We start from the raw sequence: 27729 nt of genomic DNA on the forward strand, positions 1-27729 counted from the left end.
CAAATCGAAACAGAAAGCATCAATGTGAACCCTCATTCCAAAGGAGGGCAAAGTAACAAGAGAATATCAGATGTGAATTCTCTATACAAAATTATTTTACTTTGGGAAAGGAACATTTCAAATTAGCAACTTATCTTCTCAGCAGATTTTACTCATGTGCCATTATTGAAGAAAACTGCATGTGAAACACCATCTTAATCTTCACAGCAGAGGCTTTTCTTTGGTCTAAGGAGGTCAGGTGAAGGGGGAGAAGAAAACTTAAAAACAAAGAAAAGAATGTTTTATGACTCTTTAAAATGAGTCTGTTGAGTACCATAACAATCTTAAAGATTGTCTCAGAAATAAGTGGGATAGAAAATTTCTTGACCAGTGAGCAAAGACAGCAACGGAAAACTGGAAATACATTAAAGATGTGTATTTCTTGCTAGTAACCTTTAAATGCTGTCTACAAGAAGCTATAATGAGAACAACATTTCAGGGCAAAACTGTGAACTAAAAAAGTAGTATAATAAAGATGTTCCCCAGGTATCATGGTGGTCTCATTCAAGCTGGTTGCAGAAATACTTAGGGACAGTCTCAAGTTCTTTGTCATTCCCCACTCATGCCAGCAACAATTATAAAAATGTGTTTCATTAAAGATTTTATGTGAGACACAAAACCAAGGAAATAAAAGCACAAGACAGTTACTTAATCCAAACAATACACCTTCCCAGTCAGGTAGTTGGAACTGATGTGTAGGTCTTTTGGAATTTAAAATATTAAATGGCATGTTTCCATATTTCAATGTACTTGAGTCACACCACAAAAAGAAGCTTGAATCTGTCCTCAAAAAACACACTTGCACATTTGCAAGTGTAAAAACAGCATACTGGGGAGCCCCCATTAAAGCATAAGACTTACTCTGTAAAACTGCAGCAGCCACCTTTGAGAGTCTAAGGAGTGAGTGAGCCACTTGTGTCTTAGTAGGCAGCCCGTGTATTGCAAACCCCTAGCAGGGCTTCCTTGCTTAGAATCGGACTACTTTCCAATCACTTTCTATGACAATGTATTTTTAGAAACTATGTAAAAATACACGCAATGTCACGAAATTAAGATCTTTCCAAATCTGCCAGTATTTCTGCAACTTGACTAAAACAAACATCTACATTACCAAGACCCATCCATACACAAATCTTAAATATACTTAACCCTAGATAAGAACAGATTTTTGCTCCAATAGCTGTGACTGTCAGCATGTAATGCAAATGAAGTGCATGCCTGTATTCTGTATACAATCAAACTGAAACAAACTCAAGAGAAGCTGCTAGAAACTGAAAGGTGGTTCTTTGGTTAAGCATGTGTGTCTGCTACTTTGTACCCAGGGCCTCACTGTTCAAGTATGAAACTTCTACCAAAAAAAAACACTTCCTATTTATAAAAAGGATCCATTCATATAATCCCGTGTGTCAAAATATTTCAACAATCAATACAAAAGGCCTCAAATGTCACCGTAACTGCAATTCAAGCAAAATTATATATGAAAGAAAAGCACTAGAGGAGTCTGATGCCGTGACCTAGGCAACACACCATTTCAGGGATTTAAAGAACTCTGTTTATTATTAAGATATATCTTAATATGGAAGTTATATCTTATATCTTATTAAGGTAATTGGCCAGAGGCTTACAGGGGAAAAAAACTAAACCAAACCAAAATCGATGCTTTCTCCCCTTCCTCTTTGGAAATAAACTTAGATTTGTTTGAAAAGTTAATTCAACTCAGCCACAGCATTTGCAAACCAACATTAAACAATCCCCATTCAACTTCTTCCTATTACTGGAAGTAAACGTGACAGCTGTGCATTACCTCTGCCTGAAAACACTTAAGGCCTTCGATTAAATCTAATTGACAAGATGACTCCACTGGGATGGTGAGTAAACAGCAAAATACTATCAGATTTCACTGCAAATGAGAGCTATTTAAATGAGTCCTCCTATTTTGATACAAGAAAAATCCACATTTAACAATTTTCACATCATCTAATTTCAGGAAGATATTGGAAATACCATTCTCCCAACAACATTAAGTTTCAGTTCCTCTTCATATAAGAGGTTAATATTTAAGTGTTATTATGAGTTACTGATGACGGTCAAAGCCTCTAAATAAATACTTTAAGGAGCAGCAAATAATTATATTCTACTTTTATTTAACAACGACCATTTTATAACTTTTTTTGCCACCCAATTAACCGAGAATAATTATTTTGGGATAAGCTTTCTTTAAAGCTACCACAACTTAATAACACAAATAACCCAATAAACAAAAGGCAAGTTAGTAATTTCAGCAGGTAAGATGACGACTCCAGTGGATATACCTATCCTCTTCACTGTTCTTTTTATGAAGACAGAAGGTCTTCAGAGTCTTCCAACAAGAGAGTTGAACAGTGCCTTAGGATGCAGAGCCATGGGAAGCAGACATTCTGTCTTGAAGAGACAAAGTGCACTATAATATAAGGCCAGCAGATGTCTGAGAAGTGGTTTCTCCTAAACCCCAAGCTATGCTTCCCTGCAAGCTGTCCCCAGGCAGAGCTGGACAGGGACAGAAGGCCGTGGCTGTTGTGAACTCAAGACAGAAGACAGAGGTTCTCTCCTGTGGAATAGGCACAGCACAGCACCTTCATCACTCTGCAGCCATTTTAATCTCCTCAGGACTCTCTCTCGATGACCTGGAGGAGGGGTGAGGAAATTAAGACTCAAATCTGTTGATTGATTAGAAAATAGCTAGCTTCCTACAAACTAAACAGCAAACACACACACATGTAGGTTTCCGTGCATACTGTGGGAAGGTCTCTCCATGGTATACAGAAAGTCTTGTAACATAACTTCTGCAAGTCAGAGACTACAGAAAGGTCCAATAAGTGTTTTTTCTCCTAAGCTGCCCATATGAAAGATGGCAGCATCATTCATGTGAATCAAGCAAAGGATTACTTTTGACAAGCACAAAATCCTCTTTAAGATACATGCATAATGAGCTAACCTATGTAATTGAACAAGACATTAGAGATGTTCAAATGGCTACTGTCATTATTAACTTCACAGTATGATTTCCAGCTAATTAAGTATTCAATTAGGAGTTCATTCATTCCATTCCTAAACTATACAGTTGAAAGACACATTTCTATATTCCATTTTTGGTAACTTCAAAGAGGTTAATCAAGATCATACTCTTAATGGAATAATGGCATATATCATCTCATTTTTTAAATTCAGGTATGTTTAGTTCTGTTTTGCAGCATTGTACAGCAACACATAAAAATGCAGCATTTGCTGGCTGTCCTTTTGTTAAGGACAATGGACAGTGACTATGAGATAACCATGAATAATAGTTTTACAGAGAAAAAAGGATGCTCAATCATCTCCTAGCACAACAGCAATGTATAAAGTATAGCATACAAAGGTATTGTATTTTCTAAAAGAGCCTTCTGTAAGAAGCTGAGAGACAATAAACAAACATTTCAAGCTTACAAGTTCCAGTGAGTATTTTACTTTACCATAATTTTTATTTCTAGAATATAGGATAGTTGAATCCTCTCCAAACATTTCAGTGCACAGGCAGGTGTGTACAGACATCCACACACGAAGCTCACACACACACTGTCTGTAGCTCTGTGTACATGCACAGGTCCACGTACAAACCTAACACGTAGGCGCAAGACACACACACAGCTTACCGGTAAATCTGCAACGGCCACGGTTGTGATGGAGTGGGCACTGAATTTGTTGGACTCACCAACATGGCACTATATATGTTGGAAGCAACCACAAGTATACAAAGTAGAATTGGTCCTATGATGGCTCCTTCCAGTCCCAGGTAATAGGCTCCACCGGCTACGGCAAGACCTGTCAGGTAAGGATGGCCACCTCTGGAATTATGGCACAAGAAGAATTAGATTAAATTAAGAAAACAAACAATGCCGCAATCAATTATGAAATGGGGATTAATAGTAAGTTTGACTAAGCTTAGAAAATGACAAGGCTACAGACAGTCATATTTACAGCACAAAGTGCTGTCTGAATGACTGCACAAATACCCCAAGCTGCGTTCTGCTCTACTTTTGCACAACAGCTCAAACAACGTATGGCAGCATATAACGCTGGTAATAGCCACAACGGAGTAGCCACTATGGACATCTGCTGAAGAAATGTCTGGAGGAGAGAATGGCAAAAACACTTCCATTTTAAAAGTGGAAAGATAATGGATTACAAAGACTGTTCATGCTTTATGGTCAAGAACCATTACATTTTAAGATGATTAGCAACATTACTACGAGTGCCCCGAGCACAGACATTCATCTACACGATGACAGCAACTTGCATTGCCTCCTTTGAAGAATTGTTAGCACATATTCTTTCAGTACATAGTCATAGCTTCTTGTTTTGTTATAAAACAATCTCTCAAACTGTTACCATTGCCTTTTAATGTTTTCAAATGAAAAACAAAAGCACATTTTTATGAACACGCGAATATTTACTGGAAGGCTGAGGTGAGTGGAGCTTTTGCTAAGAGCTATGTATGGCAGCACGTCAGCCATGCCGGTTTCCTTTCCCGTGTTTCAGTTTGGGTGCACAACACGCATCCTATCAACAGGATTTACACAAAACCTGCTCATCATGCTTAATCTTTGTAGCTAAAATAATGAGCTAATACAGAATTATATAAGAAAAGCTACAGCTGAAACTTAGCATCCAATTTTCAGGAACTTGTTCTAAATTCTGAGTGTAATGGGATGAAAATACCAGCGAGGCAGTTTAGAGCTCTGGCAATTTCTGTCAGGTCTCTACTACGGTCCTGACTACTTCTACCCAACTCCCATGTTGGCAATCTTTGCCTTCATCATAACTGTGTGCAGAATAAGACCATGAAACGCGACCTATTACATCACACACACCTCAACCATGCCTTACCTAGATCAAATTTAACTTACTGGTAGGGACAGATTGTTTTTCTGAGGGGACAGACTTGACCTTAAAGCTTTATGTTTCTCCAACAACAGACACACAATTCATTTCTAAACCTTTAAAAATTCCAAATAATTTTTCTTCAGCATTTACATCAGTTTAAATGTTCTTCTGGCTAGGCTGCTATATTAGACAACAGATCACCTGATGAAAGAGGACTACAGTATAAATTTAATGCATTTGGAAAACCCTGCATAACCTAATTACAGCTATTTCAAATAGATTTAATTTAATCTGCAAGACAGCATGATGTTACTGTTCTATCTAATAGGAAGAATACAAATTTGCTCCACTGTCAGGAAATCTATTCCTGCCACATATATTTTTCTGGACAGTAAACAGAGCCTGCATTCCTTACAGACAGAAAAATGTATTCTAATAAATAGAAGAATTATTGTCTGGCTAAATAGCTACCAGCCTTACATTTCTCCATGATTTATTATTCAAAAAAAATAATTGAAATTTGATTACAGTTCACCTGCTAGCTTTAATTCATGGAAAGAAACTAGTGTCACATCTCTGAAAATTTTTACTAATATTGTGCATATCATCATTATGTTCTCTCTGTTCAGTGTAATGATATTTGATGAACAAAAATATTAATTTCTAATAAGACAGAACTGAAACACTTAATGTCCTTATTCTACATGAACTCTACTATAATAAAAATCAGCAGAAATGAGGGACTAGTACCAGCATGTAACTAAGTCTCGACCATGTAGTCCTCAATTCAAATAGTTTACTAGAATTGTTTCTGATGATCCAGACTTAAGCAGTAACTAGAGGAGCACAACTTTATCACATACATGGTTGTGAACATGGCTTGCATACATGAAACTTGACAGCTCATATCTCCCATCTCTGTGAAACAGTGCTGCTTTATCTTCTAGTTTGAATTGCAAAAAGGGATTCACTGGGTATTTTGGCAGCAGAGAACATCAACGGACGTTTCAGTTGCACTCCAGATACAGCTGCGAATGCTGACTTTGTATTCATATTTTGGCGTTTGTTTCTCTGCGTACAAACTCAAAGCTGAGACCAAGAGACATTTCAAGTCACTACAGGCATTCAAACACCTCAAGATTTTACAAGAAATCTGTGCCTACCTCCCACAACAGGAAAACAGCACTTCCTACTGTCTCAGTAGAAGTCTATCTCTAGTTTTTGCAATTTCATCTGTCTCAAGACATTTAAAGATCAATCCACAATTATACACAAAGGTATTCTCAGAATGATTTTAACAACCTAAACAGTTGATTTTGCTGGCTTTGAGAACAAATTTAAGAACTCTGAAGAGAAAGTCTACAAAAAAGAGACCTGGGAAAGTAAAGGCACTGAGGCCATTAAAAATTCTTACTATGAGGAGATACCACTACACCTATTCCTATGCTTCAAGACAGTGTGCGGCACGCTTCAGGAAAGTTTAATTAAAGGCATTGATGATAATTAAGTGATTTTACAATACTAACTTCAAAAAGCCTTCAAGGTACTTACCCTGATATATCTGAATAAATTGCTGTATCTACAAAATATGTTGGCAAGAGGTGAAAAACCAAGAGCAAAATGGCTTTGCATCCCTGCCCTTGCACAAGCCACAGATCTAGCACTGCAGGCATGGCTGCCCAGTATGTCCCCAGGAACGGCACTGCTCCAAGGATTGCTGCTAATGCTAGAGCACACAGAGGCAGAGGTAAGATCAGAGAAACATACTTTACAAACATATTTACAGTTAAGTTCTGACACTTTTGCTACAGCAGTAGTCCCACTTCTACCAACTGTTGTAAACAAGATGTAAAAGAAGTGTCTCATAAAGGCTCTTTTTTTTTTATAGCTGTGGATCAGGAAAAAGAGCATTAGACTATTCCCCGTACGGAAAAGCTTCACCAGCTGGCAGTCACAAGGCATTACTTCCAAAAGAAGCACCAGTTCAGAAGAATTTGAAGTTATACCAATCACACACATTTCAAACTTTTACAGAACTACAAATTAGCAACTGTGTGCAGGAAAGTATACAAGCAGGAGTCTCACTGTGCCTTACCCATCTCCCGCAGTCAACTGCAACACTGTAGTTAGAAGTGTGAGAAACCAGGCAAATACAAAATCCGTGACTTATGTATTTCTGTATGCACACATACTGATGCATGCACCCTTCTGATGATACAAATACCTGCTGCAAACAAAAGCAATGCAATACTGCTGCCATTCTAACTTAGCGCAGCAAGAACGAACATAATACAAAAAACAATTAAGTTACTTTCTTTGGTTTTGATCTCGCTAACCAGGAAGCAAGAACTTAAAGATTTTGCACGTAGCTGAAAGAACAATTACCTTCTATGTAGGTCTAACAACAATCAATGTCTTTAAGCTAGTTGCACTGTATAATACAGCCACTTCCTATTATATTAGGTTTTGTTGCTTTATAGCTTCCCCTTTTGTCCCTCATACATCAAGGTACAACATTTTTATTATTACTATTTTATATACATACTTTTTTTTTATTTCCCTCCCCCCCCTCGAAAAAAAAATAAAGGCAGGTAAATGAGGAACAGAGGAGAATTTTCAGTGATAACTGTTCAGCCATTTCCAAAGCTAAGATTAAAGAGAAAACCTGAGACTGGCAATATAGTCAGGCAACAGTATGGAGAGTAAGAAGCACACTTCTATTGTGCATTTTCAGGATACTGTATCTTCCTGCATTTAGACATCTTGAAAAATCAGCACCTGTCAACTATGGAAGATACAAAAGCCAAGGTAGGCAGCATGAAGTTAAAATCTCGAAAGATTTGGAAGAAATAATTACATCCAGCAAAAATAAAATAGGTGGCAACAATTAAGCCTACTTATATTTTACAATAAATTATTACAAAATATTATCTCTAAAAAGATTATAATTGCTCAAATTCTTACCAGATGGTATGAAGACTATGTTAATCCCAAATATAGTGTGAGTCAGCCAAGTGTAGAGTCCATAGAAGCCAGCCATTTTGAGGGAAGCGTCAAATACACCTCTAAAACAAAGAAACTCTGTTAAATTTTGTTGGCAATAAGATTCAGGGAACTATAAAGATACAGACGAACTTTGCAGAACTGCAAAGCCATCGGTGCCACAAAAAACACAACTCAAAATGTGAAACTGAAACCTTTATGGATTTGCTCCCTATGAAAAGAATAAGCATCCATCATGTCTGCCATTTAAGGCATTAAGACGTAAAGAACTCGGGATGTTCTTCACTGTACAATTGATTCCAGGGATAAACTCCTTGAAAGAAACTGCTCAAGCATCAGACCACATCCTCTATCAAAACCAGCCTTTTATCTATGAGAAGCAGTACCATTCTATGTACAAACTCCTTTTTCTTTGCCCTTCTCCATTTCTACCTCTTCATACATTTTCTTTATCTGCTTACATGTCTATATGTGCTCATTCTCATCAGATTAAACCCACTGACCTGTGAAGTGAAACAGGCTGCTTAAACTCTTACTGACTTGCACATCTTTATGGATGAAAATAATTGGGCACTAAGAATTAATTACTGGATTTTAGCCTCATTATCTTTATACGCCTAGCTTTTAGGTTGCTCACTAGGTTACATTACTAAAAATAACAAATAGAAAGTCTGGTAATCTAATTCAAACCTGGTGAATTGACATACAATATGCTGGCCACAAAACACAGTTCTCTTCTTAAGTGTGACCACAGCTTTATGAGACAGCAAACAGGCAGCTAAGTGCTGTATCATTTTTATAGCACTAGTGCACTTACATGTGAGGGGAGTATCCTATAACTGAACTGTAGACCTGTGCTTTAGGACTACAGTACTAAAAGTTATACTCTAAAAGTGGAATATCTCACCACTGCATGATGCCAGGTTTTCACCTTTATTTGAGCAAGGCACAACATTTTGTGAAACCACTATTTTAGCTTGGATCTAAGTAACCAACCTGAGTGCCTGAGTTCCTCACCTCGCAACTGTCCTAACAGTTGTTCTTCTCTGTTGAGTCAATAAGGCCTTCTATAAAAGAAACCTTCTCTGCTATCAAGCTACTAGGTAGAATATTCTCTACTGGACTACCATCAAGAATTCCAAAACTGTTAATTTTTGCTTCTTTTGGTACTATCCTCATTATTATTTCCATGGGCACTTTGCATGTTTTTGCCCTCCTGTCCCACATAAAGGCATGCATAGATTCCCAAATGACTGCTGAATCCAAGTTATCCTACTTAAAATTCACCCACGGGAAGTTTTGAGTGCATAAGAAATGTCACATATTAACACTGTTGTTCAAAATTTGAGATTCACTTAGATTAACTAGGAACAGCTGTTGTCAGACAGTTCCCCCCTAAAAAGAGGGAAAGTATGGAAAAAAGAAAGCTTTAAAGAATGACCTGAAATAACAAACCCAACTTACAGTGTGTGAAGAAGGGGAATAAATATTGACAAATATGCCGTTGCCTCAGTGAAAAGAGCCTGAACACTTCAGTTTAGATAAACTTTTAGATTACTACATGAGAAATTACAGACCAAAATATACAGAATCTGCAGCTTTTGAAGAGTGAAATACTCACCTGTATTTTAGTTATAAGAAAGGTAAGCGTCTGGCGTAAAAAAAAAATTGGTAAGTTGGAGAGAAGACTCCAAAACCCAAGGCCACAGTAAGAATGTTAAATGAGTTTGCAATGAAAACTCAAGAAGTTTTCATACTTTAGGTACTCAGAAGTCTTTATTTTGTGCATTTTCTTAAACTGACATTTAATTCATGCCTGCTCTGAGGATATCAAGTTATCACAGCGTAGTATTTTTGTAACAAAAACCTGTTTATTAATTGAAACTGATTCAGTCAACCATCAAGTATAAACATCGTACAAAAGCAGGGAAAAGAATCAACCCATCAACATTTTACTTAAGGATGCCTTACAAAAACAAAGGGCTAAATACCAGTTTAATTCATACACGCAAGTTATCTCTAGTTGGGGTTTAAGAATATAGAACACGAACAACTACGACAGGATCTCCGGCCGCGGAAGCCTCCAAGGAGAGACGAAGCAATAGCTCTACTGCAGTGACCATGAGGACAGCAACCAAAACCCCGACACTTCTCCTGGTTGCACTACACACATATTTGTTCCCACTAAACTCCCATGCTTTTGTCAAACCAATTTCATCAGCCTTGTTGGTGTCTTAAATCTTAGACCTACACCACAGAAATCTCTTTGCACTATAAAGAAGGTATCTCACCATTTCTGAAACTCTTCATTGGTAACACAAAGTTTTCACCTTTTTTTAATGCAATTTGCCAGGTCCAAAACAAAACCAAAATGAAAAAAACCTCCAACGTATCCAGAACAATTTGTTAGAAGGAAGTATTTAACAGAATCTATGAGCACCCAGATTTTAACATGCTACAATTAAATTGCTGAGTAAATATTTTTCCTATAAATCAAACAGGAAATGTGGCACAAATAAATCTCAATTATCAAAAATACTTTAAAACTGTCTTGGAGGTATCTCCTTATTTTTCCCATAAAGGTGTCTTCTGTACTGCAGTAAAATTAACAAGGTCTTAACAACTTCTGTAAGTATGCCCCAAAGCTACATTGCAGTGTGCAGGAGCCAAGCAGGCCTCTGGCTTGAGGCAGGCATCTGAAGAATCAACTTCATTTGAAATTAAAGTATCCATCTAGAACTACAGGAAAGACTGACTTTTTAAAAAAGCAGTCATTTTACAGTTTCTCACAGAGGGTACAAGAGAAGGGAAGAGAGTCTTACTTTGGTAACACAAAGAAAAACTATGACCCAGAAAAATTATTCCAACTGCCAGAATTAAACACCGTGAATTTAACTATGTTAGGGTGTCACTGCAAAACTGCTTCTCATTTGCAAGGAAACATCCAAAACTGCCATTCTAATTTATGCAGTCTTCACATTTCAGTTCAAACAAGCATAACTTCTATCTTCAGATTCATTTTATTCAAACTTAAATTCAAGTTCTGCCATGTCTTTTGCTGATACACTAATGTAGCTTGTAAGAAAATTTTACATTGTTAAGTCCATTACTCATTACAGATGCACAAGTAGAATAACAGAAAAGTTAATCATGGATCAACAGGCATGTCCTGGTCTGATGTCAGTCCGCAAGTTGACATGTAATATGTTTCAATGGCAAAGTGGTATGTCCCTCTAGAAGACTGTGGAACAGTGCAGCATCTCTCTAGCTCCTTGCATCTAGCACACACAGCTAATCAGCTGAAATCAGAAGGCATCGCACAGTGCTGAGGTGCTACTGGTCAAACAGGAAGCAAGAGGAGGCTGCACGTAACTGTATCGTCCTCCGTTCTTTGTGTCTGCCTCAAATGGCCAGAAAAAAAGCACAGGGGATCCTACTTTGTGGCAAGCATGGCCCAGGAGAACTCTAAAGACTCCTGTTTGCTACTTCTGTCAGAAAAACTAGGAATCATATCTTGAAGTCTCTAGAAATTCACAGCCATTTGACTTCATGGTTAAGGCAACTAAAGAAGTAATGCTGAAAATGCCAACCAGAATCTTCACCAAGAATATGCCTCAGCTGCTCTGGGTCTGTGCTGCCAGATCTTAAAGGTGGTGTGGTACAAACACTGAATGAATTTATTACCAACTGTAAAATGCAGACCTTCCTGGTGAAATTATGACAGTAAATTAATTTCATCTCTTAATACATTATTGGCATAAATACAGCTTCCTTTTATATACAAGAGTAATTTATGTTTCAGAAATCAGAAAATCCAATTGCTGGTCATGTCTCACTTGGGCACTTTATCTGGATGAACCACTTTACCTGCAAGAGCTGTCATCAACAAATGTGCAATTTATGAGCACTTCATGGCAATTTGGTGTAAGGCATACTTAGGCATACATATTTCATTTTACTGAGCTTTGAAAAGAATGTAAAATGGAAAAAAAAAAAAAAGAATCAGAGGACATGGGTCATACTTCATATTATTCAGATTAAAAATGAAGAAACTTCTGTCAGATTGTCAAATGCTTCTGCATACCTGGCCTAAATATTTTTTTGCAAAAGTTCTACTTCACTGAAAAGCTAGGGGATTTGCTTGATTTCACAAGGGAAAATGCCACCTTTTTTCAATGGGTTTTGTGGGTTTTCTCTTTTACTAATTTGCAATAAAAAGTCTACAGCTTCCCTTTTGCTTTCACTGACGTTTATATTAAAGGCATGTCCACCTGAATTCAGGTTCACTTCACAGACCCTGCAGGTAAGGTCTCTTCACCATGAGCAACAGGGGGAATTTCAAAAATTTCAACCAAACACTGCAGTGACCTCAGTTGCAAGTAAAGAGTTAGAAAAATGGAAGACTCCTGGGATGCAGAACATGCCTCAAGCTTAAACTCAGAGCATTCATTTTTTTGACCTCAGATTTAATTTATTTTCTAGATATCTCCGTTTCCAGAGCACTGGAGGAAAAGAAGAGCATATGGGCTGAAACGATGAGAATTGGAGTTTCCAGAAAGACTAGAGTAAGCACATAATAAGTTCAGCAGAGAGATTTACCGGTCACTATACTAAATTCATAATGAACGCATACCCACCCTGGCTGCTGAGTGGGCTAAGAGTAAAAAAAAAAAAAAAAACAACCAACAAAAAAACAAAACAGACAAGAGTGATACTTGTCTTTGGAAATGTTGACAAGAATTAACATTTCTCTCAATAGCTTACAAGACACTTCACAAGCCATAGAGTGGTTTACAATCAAATTAAAACGCAAGTTTGGGAACAGGCACACACCAAGTCAAAAAAACTGTGAGAAGAAGACAATTGCACTCTTTTACCATCTTCTTTAGACCACTGATGTTTGGTATTTTCTCATCTTCTGTAAGTAGAAATCACAAGGATTGTACTGTATCCTTGTTGCGAAATCTTCCTGTATACAGAGCCGACTAATTAAAAATGATGCTTTAAAAAAACTCCATCTACTCAACTTCTTTTCACAATACAACCTTTACATCTGAGAAGTAGAGGGTTCAAGGTTTAAAGGCAAATGCAAGGCATTCCAAACTTCACAGCTCAGTTTCAGAATTTATTTCAAATCAGGTTAACTGACACCAGAGCCCTCCCATTCCCCTGTTCTCAAGCAATCATTTCTGTCCCAGACTACCCTTCCTCTGTCTACCTGCCAGCACAGTCTCTTTCAGGTGCCATGATGTTTTTAACAGTGAATTCACCTAAAACTAACCCAAAAAAAAAACCAATTACTAACTCAATCAAGCTCTCTACTCCCCATCCAACTCCTGGAGCAGTGGCATAAATACCTGTGTTCCCTCTAGGAAAGAAGCCAGCACACTCACAACTGGAGAGCAGGAAATCTTTCCTGCACAATAGCGTTGTCTCATCCCAGCTGGAACCAACAGCTACTGTCACCATAATTTCAAAACCAAGTAACTCATTTTCTTCCTTCAGACACCACCAAGATCTACTGCAAAAGACAAGCTACCAGTGACAATCAAAGGACAGCTAGCATCTCATAAGAACTGCAGTAATCTTCTACAATGATCCCCCCAAATTTCAGCTGATCACTGAGAGAATGCTGAAGAACAAAATGACTCAAAGAAGCCCTTTTGCCAAAAAAAAAACAACAACAAAACTCTTAAGCTGTTCTTTGTCTCTATTTAAGGGTTCTGTCCTTTTAGGAATAAAACCCACCATCATTATTTTTACAGTTTCAAATTATGCACGAAAATAAGCAAAGACCACTAAAGATATATTCCAGCTATGAATAAAGTAGAAGTGACAGTGTGTGTTTCTTGACTGTGTAAGATCATCTCAGGAGCAATATAAATATGCAAGTGATTTTCAGAGATGACTTCATGACAAGATTTCAACCGTTTTGCTGTTGAAATTAATTTCTCCTTAGGAATGACACACCTGAACAAAGAGAGGTAACAGCTCCAACATACGGAGGCAAGTAATGACACTAATCAGATAGAGTGACATTCTTGAAGAAAGCACAGATCCTTGAGATGGTGTGACCCATGCAAATATGACACTGCTCAAGGCAAGACAGGGCTCCAGTGACTGTACCAAAATTTCAGACTTATAAACTGTCAACTAGTCCAAAGGGCACAGCAGCAAACAGACTTCCTTCTCTAATGCAGAAACATCTACATTTTATGAAAAAGCACAATTAACATGTAGTTCAACCCGTAGGAAATTCTACATGTGATTATTTCTTCACAATACTTTTGTATTTATAATAATCACAATTATTTTTACTGACTGTTTCAGCCTGTTTTAGTCACATATAACACAAACTTGTAATTATTCTTTTGAGAATCACATCTGAAAGCATTAGTTATTTCTGAATCAACTACTACTAACATTTCCAGATTTTTATTATGAACAGACCATGATGCTTACTAGGTGCAACACCTAACTATTACTAAAATGGACCTTGGATCATAACATACAAAAAGCCAAAGCTCTTCAGATCAAAGGTCTGTCTAGCCAGCATTCCATCTCCAGAAGAGGCTAGAAGCAGACAGTAAGGAACAAGAAAAATAGGAGAAACATATTCAACAATCCTCTTGAACATTTTCTTAGTCTTTATTTCTACCTCAGGGGATACCATGACCCTTACGCAGGCTATTTAGTAATTGCTCAATTAACATCTATTTGTAGCCTTGTCCAATCCTGCAAGTTGGTGCAACTGCAGTGTTCTTTGGCAAGACTGCATGTCACAAACCTTTCTTACTTTTTTGAGACTGTCTGCTTGCTTTTTGATGATCTTAAGATTTTAGGACAGAAGAGACCAAGAGCAGGCGTCAGTCATCCTTTTCACATTGGTTGTTATTTTGCCGACCTCAACTGTGTAACATCTTTTTTCCAGCCTGAAGACTCCTAACCAGATCAGTCATTCCTCATGCAGAAACTGATGTGTACCTTTGCTCCTCTAATCAGTCCTGTTGCCCTCCTCGCTTTCCGAGATGCAGAAACCAGACTGGCACACTAAATTCAGTGTACAGGCAAGCCACAGATTCATACAATGGCAGTAATATTCTGCGTTTCTATGTCTCTTGTAACAAATCTTAAGGTTTTATATTGTTGTAGTTTAGGTGCAGCCAGCCAGCAACAACACACCATGCAGCCACTTGCTCACTCCTACCCCAGCCCAGTGGGATGGGGATGAGAAAACAGAACAATTTACCAAATTTACCAATCAAATCAGAGCAGGATAATGAGAAATACAACCAAATCTTAAAAACACCTTCCCCTCACCCCACTCTTCTTCCTGGACTCAGCTCTGCTCCAAATTTCTCTATCTCCCCACCTCAAACAGCACAGAATGAGGAATGGGGTTCCAGTCAGTTCATCACACATTGTCTCTGCTTCTCTTCCCTCCTCAGGGGCAAGACTCCTCACACTCTTCCTCTGCTCCAGCATGGGTCCCTCCCACAGGAGACAGTGCTCCATGAACTTCTCCAATATGAGTCCTTCCCATGAGGTTGCAGGTCTTCATGAACTGCTCCAGCATGGGTCCCTTCCTCAGAGTGTAGTCCTCCCAGTGATGGACTACTCCAGGGGCTTCCCTTGGAATCATGGCCTTCTTCAGGTGCAGCCATCTGCTCTGAGGTGGGGTCTCAATGGGCTTGCAGGCAGGCATCTGCTCCACCATGAACCTCCATGGGCTGCAGGTGCTCAGCTTGCTGTCTCACCACGGGCTGCAGGGGAATGGCTGCTCCAGCACGCCTTCCCCTCTCCTTCCTCACTGATGTGCCAGTCAGAATAGATGTTCCTCTTAGATCCCACCCCTCTGCAAGGAGCTGCCCAGAAGGTTCTTCCCCTCTTAAATATGTTATCAAAGAGGTATCAAAGTTTCTCACAGAAGCCACCCCTGTTGCCCTCCTCTGCCACCAAAATCCCACCAGACACAAACCCAGCACAGATACGCCTGGCAGATATACCCAAGCAGTAACAGTCAGCACAGAGAACATCAGTTTATCTGTGAAGTTAGGACTGGTTTTCACCTGCATATATCACTTTCATCTACAATACATCATATTTCATCAGTCATTTTATTCATCAGACACTGCTGTCCTCTGAGTCCATCTACCGTCCTGCTGCAATTCCACAGTAAGTCCTCATCCTTACTAGCTCAAATCGTTTTGCAGCATCAGTGACGTGTCCCTCTCTACTTCTTCCCAGGACAGTAGAGATCCCTACCTCAAACCCATCATTTACTCCTGCTGTTTCTTATCTTTTTAATTGAGTATTTATCCATGCAGAAACCTTCTCTATTATCTCCTATTTAATTGCCTTGAAATTCTTTGGAAAGAGATGCTGTAAAAAGCCTTTATACAACTTCAGTAGAACACAGTAGCCAGATAAACTTATTAATGGTCTCGCTTGCTGATCACTTCAAAAAACATGAAGAGTAAGGCAGAACTTCCATGAAAACTCCACTGATTCTTTGCAACTACATCATATTCACCAGGTGCTGGTATGTCCTTAACTTTAGTTCCTACTAAGCTACACAGTACTCACAACCAGCTTACAATGTCTGTATTTCCTCAGTTCCCTGGAATCTTTTTTTTTTTTTTTTTAAATTTTTGCCTTGAGTTTTCTTTGGTGAGTTAATATCATCCACTCTCAGCAATTTGCTATTGCTCATGTTGTCTGTTTCTGTTACAACCTCTTCCATAGTCACTGTAATTTCTAAAAGATTTTGCTGCAGCTTACCCATAAGAAGGGTTTTACAATGTGACTCCCTCCAAGTACCTTCACAGCAGCAAACAATGCAGCATCAATTTACCTCCTCCCTGCAACAGCCTGCAGCAGCCTTATTGATGCTGAGTTCTCACTGTAATCCCTCAGCACCCCTCAGTGCTTCTTGCTTTTGCTGCATATGAAAAACAGTATATTTGGTTTAACAGCATTTTTTGGAGTTTTGAGCAAATGAATCAAACTCCCCACTCTAACCACCATCCCTCAGGCCTACTTCTGTCTGCTAAAGTTTATGAGTCTTTTGTTTTCCTCATTTAGCTAAAACTTCAGCTTTTTAAAGGATAGTTCCTCATTTCCTTGCCCTTTGTTAGGGTTCTGTTAAGCTGTGCAGCCAGTCTTCCCTTTAGAGTCTTACTCAAACTCTTCGTACCTGTTAGCATGCACTGGTGCTGTAGATTGAACATCTATTATTCTCCATACCACTTGTAAGGATGTAATTCTTTTAGATCTTCATTTCAGCTTGAAAAGTTCATGAACAAGAGCAACAGCTAGTTGGATCTCAAAGCCTGAGATCCATTGCAGTCTTATATTACAAAACTCCTAGTCTGTTCTGACTATTACTGTTTATGAAATTATGAATCACAAGTATAGATAAGATGATATTTTGATCGCTTACATTGGGAGAGAATAAATAATGGACTGACCTTAAAAATCTGACCTAATATGACAAAAAAGCAAAAAGCTAAAGCTGTGATTTTAAATCTTTGAAATGTCACCAAATCCTGAAGTTTTCTATCAGCCTTCATGCTGTCTTCTTACATTACAATTAATCTGCATTTTAAATAGCATAAATCTAATCAAGGTTTTAATAATATATACTGAAACATTAAATACACATACAAAGAATTATTAGATATGCAAACATAGAATTTCTGTACTATGTTCTGCTAAAAATAATTCTTAAAGTATCCCTTTATTCTTAGAAATGCCTAAGAGAAGATCTCTTCCCTGCATATTTAATAATTTTTTTCAGTAACTCTTGTCTTCCAGATCTCCCAGGTAGCTATTAGGCCTGCCTTAGAAGCAAAGAGAAAATCTAACTGGCTGAGGAAAATTCCAGATGCAAGTGTCACTATTCTTACTGATACAATCCATGTGACATCCCAGCTAAACTGTCATTCAAACAAAGATTATAAGTGGTGACATACAAAACCTTTTTTTAAAAGTTGCTGTAGAAAAAGCAGCATATATACATAATTGCAAAAGGGCAACACATAATTAGAGGATCTAAGTCACTAGGATGTGATGTAGTTACATTATTCTTAAAGACTGTGTGCAAACTTGCTTGTGTCTTTAAACATGTGGAGACACACACAACCACCCACATCTTCTAGGTGTTTACAGATACTGTCAGTCTCAAACAAACTGGACAGTCACAGAATTACAAGCTACAAAAATGCATGAAGAGGAATTGCTGTTAGAATACACAGCACGTGCCATCTGGAATATGAAAGAAGCAAATGGCAGAATATTGGCACTGCATGATATAAACCAAGGGAGCTCTCAGTGTATTACCCATCAATTTGTTTGAAAATACACTGCACCAGCCTGCACAGCACAGAGAACCAAACTGTTTGTTTCAGCATCACATTGTGCACTTATTCACCTTGTGAATTAGGGACAGTAAACTGTAAAATCCTACTGACTTTGTGAAATGCTTAAACTAAATTATGTGTATAATAATGAACATTTTTTCATAGTTTCATGTCAATTTGGAAAAAGAGTAAGGATTAAGCATGAGCAAGTAAAATTTACCAAAATTTTGATGTCTGCTTTTCTTTTAATTAGTCTTTGAATAACTTTTTAAAATCACATGTATGTAAAGCAACATACAACTTGCTGTGTTTAATAAGAGCACATATTTTTGATATAAAAGAAAAAGAAAATACATGCAAAGACAAGTTTTGGGGTTTTTTTGCATAAAAGAGAATATTTTAGACCAAAATAGTGGTATGAGTGAGTCGTATGCTTTTTGCTACTGAAACAATCAGCTGACAAAAACTACTATCTATCCCACTAGGGTCCTGCCAGTTTGGTTCTGCAAACATACTAAAACATTGTGACATCTCTTCTAGATTTATAGGCTACATTCTTTTTTTTTTTTCAGTCACTGAAGCTTTCCTTTCCTCTATTTAATAGAAAAAAAAAATTATCTGTTATTCCCAGTTTCAGACTAGGAAATTATTTCATAAGAAGCGAGTAATTTTCCCCTCTATTCCCATCTCATAACACACAGTGTAAGTGGAGCTTACAAAGTTTCAGTAAGGTCCTGTTAAATGCATTCCTGTGACAAAAGATTTCTGCAAGACACTCCTGATACTAAAGAACACACATTGCATGCAAAAATTCAGTCAAAACATGATCAGTTAACAGTTGTCTTTGAAAAATTAATCTGAAAGACATTATTAATGTTGCAGTAAAATACACAAGATCACATATTTTGCTTTTTCTGAGCATTAGCATAACATGCTGGAAGATTATTGTTTTCTGTGGGAATTGTATCACCATCTCATTTTCTCCATCATTACTGCTGGGATGCCACAGCAAACCAGCTAGATGCTTAAACAGCTGAAATTTTTTTGTTGGTTGGTTTGTTTGCACAGTAACTCGTTTCAGATCTCTTTAAATGTTAATAAATAAATGTCAAAATAACAGGAAGAACCTATTTCAGCCATCAGGGCACTATAGGTTTTCTTTGCATCAAATCTGCCTTTGACTTTCTGGCAAATTTTAGTTAAGTATGTGATTACTATTTCCTCTTCAGAAACATCTAATCTTTTAAGTAACTTTTACATAACCAATGAAAAACCTGATCAAATTTGAGGTGTACATGGCAAATGAAGAAAATGAAGCAAACAATGATAACCCTTCTCAAATTGAAAACAAACAGTACTCATCTTCCTGGCATTTCAGAACAAACTAACATGTTTCAAGGCATCACTCAAAATACTGCTCTGGGTTTGAGACCATTTCACAAAGTACTTAGGCCCCACCAAAACTGAAAGCTGCAGTAACTGTAAGCCACAGCCATACCCGTGTGCATGCACTCATGTGAAAGTATCGCACACACTAAATTGCACTGAGGCCGTGACAACATGCAACTTAGTAATGTGCAATATCTCCACCAGAGCAAGCAGAATGGGAGCTTCAGGGAAGAAGGGTATGGTGCATTCAGGAAGAGAACGACATGCTGCTCAGGGAAAGGAAAATGGTTCAGGCAAAGGTGTGCATGCTACTACTTTGGAGACCTGTGGATTGGAGAATTATTGCTTCATCCATTCAGGGAAAAAACCAAAAACAAACGTCCACACAAGAGCACCACTTCCCTGTGTCAGGGGTAAAGGGCTCAATTTGCCCACTTAGGCACTGAGTAGGGGACTTACCGAACTAAACTGATTTTACAGAACCTTTCTGACTAAAGCAAATCTCACACCGATATGTGCAGGAAACAATTTCCCCCCCACCCCTCAAAATACTATTAGTATATTTCTACTGAAGACTTCACTAACTAGAAAGGAGAACTAAAATTATCTAAATACAGCAAACCAGTCGTTTTTGCATTTCTAAAGCAAGCCATCTTCTTAGCCTGAGTGAGAGTGCTGCCAAAAGAATTCCTGCAGCAAAACCCACTCTGGCATAACCACAGTCACCAGTCCCCTCTCTAATCCCCTTTCTCCACTAGTTCCCACAGCTGACTTTCAGTAGTTTCAGTAAATCATGTTATTTACTATAATCAGACTAGTAAACACTGCTGCCAGTCAAGGGAGACTCTTTGCACATGATGAAGGTGCAGTATTAGCTTCATAATTCATCACAGTTTTGTGCTGATCCCTGTTTCTGTGATGTGGAAAACAGGGAAAAAAAGCTACAATTTTTTTTTAAAAAATAAATTGACAGAACGCCAGGAGTGACAAAAGGCAACGGGAAAATTAAGCATTAATCACAAAGAAACAGCAACAAAATGTGGCCACACCAGGAAAATTAAAGCTGGTGTGAGAAAGACCCGAGACTGATTACAAACCAAAGAAACCAAGTGGGCACAAAAGTCCAAAACTCTTAGACAACAGAAGCTACTTTGCTACTGATGCATTAGCAATATTCAGGATTATTAACATTTTCCTCAATTTTTACTTCCCACCTCATTAACATGCAATGAGACAAGAAATTCCAGCAAGGAATTTGGCATTATGAACTTTGAACTAGTTGCTTTATTTGAAGTGGCACCAGCAGTGCACGCATCAGTTGGAAAGCCCTGAGGTCACGTACTGTCTCTGGTAGTGATCTTTCTCACAGGCTGTTTACAGACTCATCATACCAATACTCATCTTCCCTCTCCCCCTGCAGATTAAATGCTGCCTTCCCCAAGAAGCAACCGATCAGGAGGAGCAAGGGCAATATATGGCAACAAAGCACACACAAGTACTCACTCGAAAATGACAGGAATGGTTTTGGCATGGAAGTTACTCAAAATTGGGAAAACTGATTTTTGAACACTTTGCAGAACCAAGTTTGTTCTGTAGTCCAAACACTGCCAGTCCCCTTCCGGAGGGTTGCTTGGAGGTTGTCAGGACTTACCTGTGAGAACTGAGACACGTCCATCAAAGGCATAGGGCAAAGGCAAACTCCCAGCTTACAACTAGAGTCACACTTGCAACCTGTGGACACACTGAACCAGCAGCAGGCTGTCCCTTGCACTTCCCTTTGCCTCCTTGTCCTGGGAGAAGCCTAGGAAGACTGAGTTATGCTTCCAGGCTAAGAAGCTCCACCCTGAACAAAGGCACTTCTTGCATCCCTCCTTCTCCTCTGGGCATTTCAAGTCTTAGAAGGGCAAAAGCTTCTTGAAGATGAAGCCAAATACTCCATGGCAATGTATAAGGAGCAGCAGCAGATTGAACAAAGACATTAGACAGTTGTTGGTTTGGAAAAGCAGAAGACTACAGTTCTGACAGGAGTAAGTGCTGGACTTGATCCTTAAGGTCCCTTCTAGCTGTTTCATTCAGAGTTTTTTTCAAGACTGGGCAATAAACCATTAAAAAACCACCAAAAAAACAATAATAATTTATTTTTTTAAAAAAAAAAAGGTAAAAATTCCCCCCTTCTCTTATTGTCACTTTAGCAACTTCACCTAGACCACTCTGTTCCCTCCTGGTCTCTACAGTCCAGGGGAGTTTTGTTGTAGGCTAGTCCAAAGCCTGAGATGATGAGTGGCACACAACAGCAGGGAGAGGGACCTGCTTCTGGTCTGCATCAGGAGAATGCCCAGGGGCAGACCTGACTGGTAACTAGAGTTGAATGACCAGCACTAGGCCCAGGAGAAAACCCAGCTAGATAAAAGGAAAGTATTGTCATTGTGAAGCTGCTCAGACACAGCACAGGGGCCCAAAGGGGTTGTGGAGCCTCTATCCTTCAGGGTATCCAAACATGACTAAACAAAGCCCTGAGCCATGAGATCAAACTGGAGCTGCTCTTATCAGGAGCTTGGACTAGAGACTTCCAAACCACGAGCTCTGTGGTTCTGTGGTTCTTTGAATGTGAGCTGTTCTGCCTTCTCCAGATGGGAAAGGACACTGACAATCTTGCTGAAGATGGCCTGTCCCACTGCCATCCACACCCTTGCATCAGCCCATCACGAGCATCAGCCCCACCACTGACCTGAGGCACACCACTGCTAACAGCTGCCCTGTGGGTGGGATTGGTCCTGTTGAGAACAAGGCAGAGGCCCTTCTACTATGTAGTTCTATACTCCTGTCCACACTTCACCCACCTGGATACCATCAGAGGCTGTGTCACAGGCCTTGCTGAAGTTTATCTAAGTCACTTCCCTTATCCTGCTAGGACAGTCACCTCCCCAAAGCAAGGAGATGTTGGTCGTGGCACAGTATGTCCTTGCTGAAGATGTCCTTTGAGTTCCCTGACGTCACTTTGTCCTTTGTGTGCCTTTAAGCCATTTTCTGTCATTCACCACTCTGCCCTGGTACCACAAAGCTAGCCAAGCAAGCTCTTGGGCCAGGCATGGCATGGCATGACTTGCCCTTGAAGAACCCCTACTGGTTCCCACCACCTGATACGTGCTGCTTGCATTTCACCTCCCTTTTGTTCAGGATGAACAGATTTCCTATCTAGGCTAGGCAGGCATTTTATCCCATGGCATGCAGCAGGTAACTCTTCAATTCCCTTCAACTTATTTAAAACTCCTACAGTGTCACCTCTACTGCACCTTCTCTTCTCCCACTACAAGCAAACTTAACATCTGAGGTACTGTGATACAAATGGTCTGTTTCACAACTTGGCTTAAAATGGGAAAGCTGTTCTTATCCCAGTACACCTCATCAATCAATCTGCAGGGACAGAGAACTGTCACTGTCTTTGCAAACACATCACAAAGGGAGTTAAAAAAATATTTATAAAATCTATAGCTACTTACAGTCCAGACAATAAAAGTCAAAACACAGCCTGGATCAGAGAAACTGCAATGGGAGATGGTCTAGGTTTGATTAGGTGCTTGCTGGAGAACAAAGTCAAGTTAAGAAAGCATTTGTTGATTGCCTTCCTCTTCTTTCCTCCTTGCCTTTCTCCTCACAAGTAATTGGCAAAGGACACAAAGGAACACACTTCCTTCATTGTATCCAAGTTCCTGAGTGGTTTTCAGAAACGCATTTTAAATAAAAGAGCAACGGAGGTGCCTGACAACATGGAGGAAGAGTATTTCCAAGTAATTTGTTTCTTAAGCAACAGAGATGTAACTCCATTTCTTGCCAGGAGGATCCTCACCCTCCAGACAGGACTAGTTAGATGAACTCTTAGCTTTATGCATGTGCTATGTCCTGCTGACACAACTGGTGACTCTGAAGATTTATAACCTGATGTTCCTATATTTCTGGTGAACTTGAGGAAGTGAGTATTCTGAGGCCACATTCATGTCGTGTAATGCTGTGCCAGTCTAATGATGAAAGTGACTATAGAATTTTCACTATTTGATAACTCATATTACAAATGGAGCCTCTTCCTCCCATCCTATCACTTCTGAACTTCTGCGAATCTCAGGAGAAGCATTCCAAAGAATTCAAATAAGTCACCAAGTACAGGCTACTCCAAAGAAACAAACATGAAGACGCAAACCGAGTTCCCTTGTGAATGACAGGCAGCTTCACATGACACGTTCTCCAGACACTGGCTTCTTTTCATCATATTTGCAGTTACTGATGCATGCTGCCTCTTTCCTACTCGTTTTCCACTCGTTTTTTTGTGGCTTCTCTAACATCGTTTTCTTTCTTTCCACCATTCTAAACTCTGACAAATATCTTGGGTCACCCGTGTCACAGACCTATAAACTTAAAATGGCATTTAATACAATCCTCCTTGCAGAGGATCCATGCCCAGAGAAGCCATATCCTCCTTTTTGACAATGCTCCCCTCTACCAAGGGCTACAGAGAACAACTTGAGACAAGTTTTAGTGTCTACATCTGCTTGCACTCTTCAGAAGAGACAGGAGTGAGTTGTTAGCTATGTGATCAATGAAAACTTAATAACAGTCGCTCAAGAGAAGGGCTATTAACTTTTTGGGAGAATTCCAAATTTGTTGCTTTCTACCTGGATTGAACCTTCATTTCAAGTAACTACAGCAGCTACCATTGCTGTTCAAGATCTTGGACAGCATGATATAACCTCCTCACTGTTAAAATGTACCCAGAAATAGCTTAATTCCAGTAACAGGTAAAAATGCTCACTTGTAATGTACACCTAAGAACAATGGTAAACAATGGTAAACATTTGGCAATGAGTTTGGAAAGCAGTTTTAATACGTGGCTGGTTTAAGGTCTATTCACATTTTGTAAGAATGCACAACATGGCATGGAAAGCAGAGGTGTAATAGACAAAAGCTGTAAGGAATTTATCACGGAGTCTCTTAACTTTGCTCTGTCCATCAACTATTTGAAAAAGTGAGCCATGACTTGAACACCTTATTTAAAATTCATTTATTACATTACCAACGTGTTAGTGTTTCAAGCTGCTAAAGGTGAAGGATGACAGTTTCATTCATCTGTGATGACTGAAATATGTTACTGTACCACCTCAAAACCTGCTTTACTGTGAAATCTCAGTGAACCATATTTATAAACACAAACCCCTCCTCTGATGACGGTAGCAGTCTGAAGGTAAAACATAAGAACAGTAACTAAGCATGAAACACTGTGGATGCTCTCTGGGGGTGCAGTGAGTCGTGTTTTAAGTGGGATAAGGAGAGTGGCTCCCCTGTTGTTCCCTTTGGTACAATTTGGTTCATGGAGATCATGAATTAGATTTCTCTCAGATGAAACCGAACTGGAAAATGCACTCCAGGCGCATATCTAACACACTCCAGCTGCAAATGGGTACTTAGTCCCCAAGATTAGACTGAAAATAGTTCAAACCAAGTAACTCTGAAATGTGTACAGCACAGATGTCAGGTCCTCCACTTCAACTGTTCTGCTCTACAAATCTGCTCCTACTGAGCTGCGCTAGCTGTTAATGCCATCGTTGCTGCAAACACACTGCTTCTCGATAGGATGTCATGTGCATATCAGTTTTATAAAACACAAGTATTCACTAGAGCACAGACCTCTGACTTTTTTTTTTAGGCAAGTTTAATCAAATTGTTCTTTCAACAATCAAGCAGGAAAAAATCATCCATGCTAGGTTCTTGAAAATCTATGACATTTCCAACTTACCTTTGAAACAGAAGCTGTTGCTATTGCTAAGTATTTGTAGTTGAACATTAAATTTACAAAAGAATTTTCCAGAAAGGGAAAAAAAAAAAAATCAACAACTTACCTTATTGCTTCCTCCACAGACTGGCCAACTATATTTGAGGAGGGACCTGGCTGAGACAGAGGTGTCAGGCTTATCACCCACTTCACTGGCTTGTAGTACTCGTCACTGGAACTCAACAGGTAGAATAGTGTGGTCAGAAAAATCACCTGCAAAACAATATGGAGTTTTACATTAAATACTTGCAAGAATTACAGTATGCAGCTATGCACTGAACTTCATTGAAAAGGCACAAAACACTATTCCACAAGCTTGGATTTAGAAAAATGCACAGAGCTAGAAGAACAATCTTCTTTGTTCTGCAAAGGACTTAACTGTTACAGCTATACATTATACAACTTTTAGCCCTGTTCAGACTCTTCCCAAAGTCATATCTACATAAACATTTTAGTTGGGTTTTCATTTGTTTGTTTTATATTTTTTTCCCCAACATGTCTAACAGATCAAAGAATTGCTGAAAAATAACATCTATTCTTAACAGAAAAAAAAAGTCCAAAAAAACCCAACCAAACAAAAACCAGCAAATAAACCTTGAATTCTCTCAAGAGTCATCATACAACAGGATATCAGATATGAATTAAATAAAACCTCACGACTGGAAAATTTCTGATACTTGTTAGGCTGACAATCCTGACTAAATACTCCTCCTGTGAGTTTGAAGGTGAGTCTGAGCAAAAGTGATAGCAGTTCCATTGTTTCAGTTCAGACCAAAAAAATGCAACCAGATTTACTAGCTTCCTATATACTGCAGTTCACTGTTTTCCTTATTTTCCTGTTAGCACGCTCAGCAACTTCTTGGGCTAAGCATACATCACAGACACGTGTCCAGCTTGAAACGGAATACCTCAAACAAGGGAAATCCATTCTATACGCTTCAATGGCACACTAGGGCTAGTATTTGCTCCACTGGCAAGCCTTAGCTCTTCTTCTGTCTTCTCAAGATTAAAGAAAATTCTATCACTTCCCTTATTTCAAATTTATTCATATGCTAGAATAAACCATATCTTAATCTCCTGATAAGACAAACAGCCTGATCTCTAGAAGTCTCTTTCTTTCAAGCATCTCATCCAGCCTGCAAGACACCTCATGCCCTTTTCCCACACTCTCTCTGAACACGCTTACAAAAAAAAAACAAAACACCCAAACCCCAAAACTGCAAACAGCACAACAGTGTTCCATTACCCGTCTCAAGAATACTATCCATTTGTCTCTGCTCCTAATTCTTTCCTACTTAGTGAAACGGTCCCACACCTTCCCCCCTCCCTCCCAGCCTTTAACTTAAAATCACACTCAGCTATTAATATGCTGTGACTCCTTTCCAAAACGTCATGCATAGATTTAGGCTGTATTCCATCTTCCTAGGTGCATAACTTCTGCCTTGGGTGATAAACCAGTATATCCACTAAAAGAAGTCATTACAGAAGTAGATTTTAACAGTATACTGTTAACATTCTTCTTGATATTGTAAAAAAACCCAAATGGAATTAGGCCTTGGTTTAACAGGAAATAATCCAGTGCCAGCAGCAATATCAGCTCTTGTTTTGTTACAATTTCACACAAATAGATCTTAAAACTTGAATCAATTTTAGCATCTGCTCTAATGCTGCAAGTATGGTTATTTTCTCCTTGATAGGCCCTGCTATTTTTCCTAAGCTACTGTAACATTTCCTGACTTTGCTACAAAAATCCCCACACTGAAGCAGGCAACCAAGTGGTGTTTTGTCTTCCTTTCACAGGGATTTGGCTACAGATCCTTCTTGCAGTGCAGTTTTCAACACAGGAAGCAGCACACTGCTCTAAGTACAATATCTGCTCCTCCTGACACAAAAAGCAAAGTGAAAAAAAAACACACTCCCCTGGATCTTATTTTATTAGGACAGCCTCAGTTAGCTTCTGAAGATGTTGCCTTTTGAAAAGAATACAACAGCCAGGGAATGAACAAATTAACTGCAGCTCCAGCAGCAACACAAACAGCACCTGTACAGCCTGGAAGAGCTGTTCCTTCCCAGGTTTTACAGAAGAAACTTGCCTTCTTAGGGAGTAATGGCACACCAACATACACATACCCACCTGAACTGCAGAAGCTCATGTGACAGCTGGGGATGAACAGCAATGGAATAAAATGGTGTTAACTGAACTACAAACTAGGGAAA

At 38.9% G+C, this 27729-nt stretch overlaps 1 protein-coding gene across 1 annotated transcript in view; it reads right to left on the minus strand.

Annotated features, from left to right (window-relative positions):
• Nucleotides 1-2415: 2415 nt before the first annotated feature.
• The window catches only part of TMEM245 (transmembrane protein 245), a 71199-nt gene continuing 45885 nt past the window's right edge, over nucleotides 2416-27729 (minus strand). The window contains exons 15-19 of the mRNA XM_008947084.1: nucleotides 25580-25725; nucleotides 7903-8003; nucleotides 6490-6664; nucleotides 3708-3899; nucleotides 2416-2702 (exon numbers count right to left, since the gene is read on the minus strand). Coding sequence (XP_008945332.1) covers nucleotides 2657-2702; nucleotides 3708-3899; nucleotides 6490-6664; nucleotides 7903-8003; nucleotides 25580-25725 — 660 coding nt within the window. The 3' untranslated portion in view covers nucleotides 2416-2656. The remainder of the gene's footprint in view (nucleotides 2703-3707; nucleotides 3900-6489; nucleotides 6665-7902; nucleotides 8004-25579; nucleotides 25726-27729) is intronic.

This window comes from Merops nubicus, unplaced genomic scaffold (assembly GCF_000691845.1).
Source record: "Merops nubicus isolate BGI_N331 unplaced genomic scaffold, ASM69184v1 scaffold89, whole genome shotgun sequence".
Lineage (NCBI taxonomy): Eukaryota > Metazoa > Chordata > Aves > Coraciiformes > Meropidae > Merops > Merops nubicus.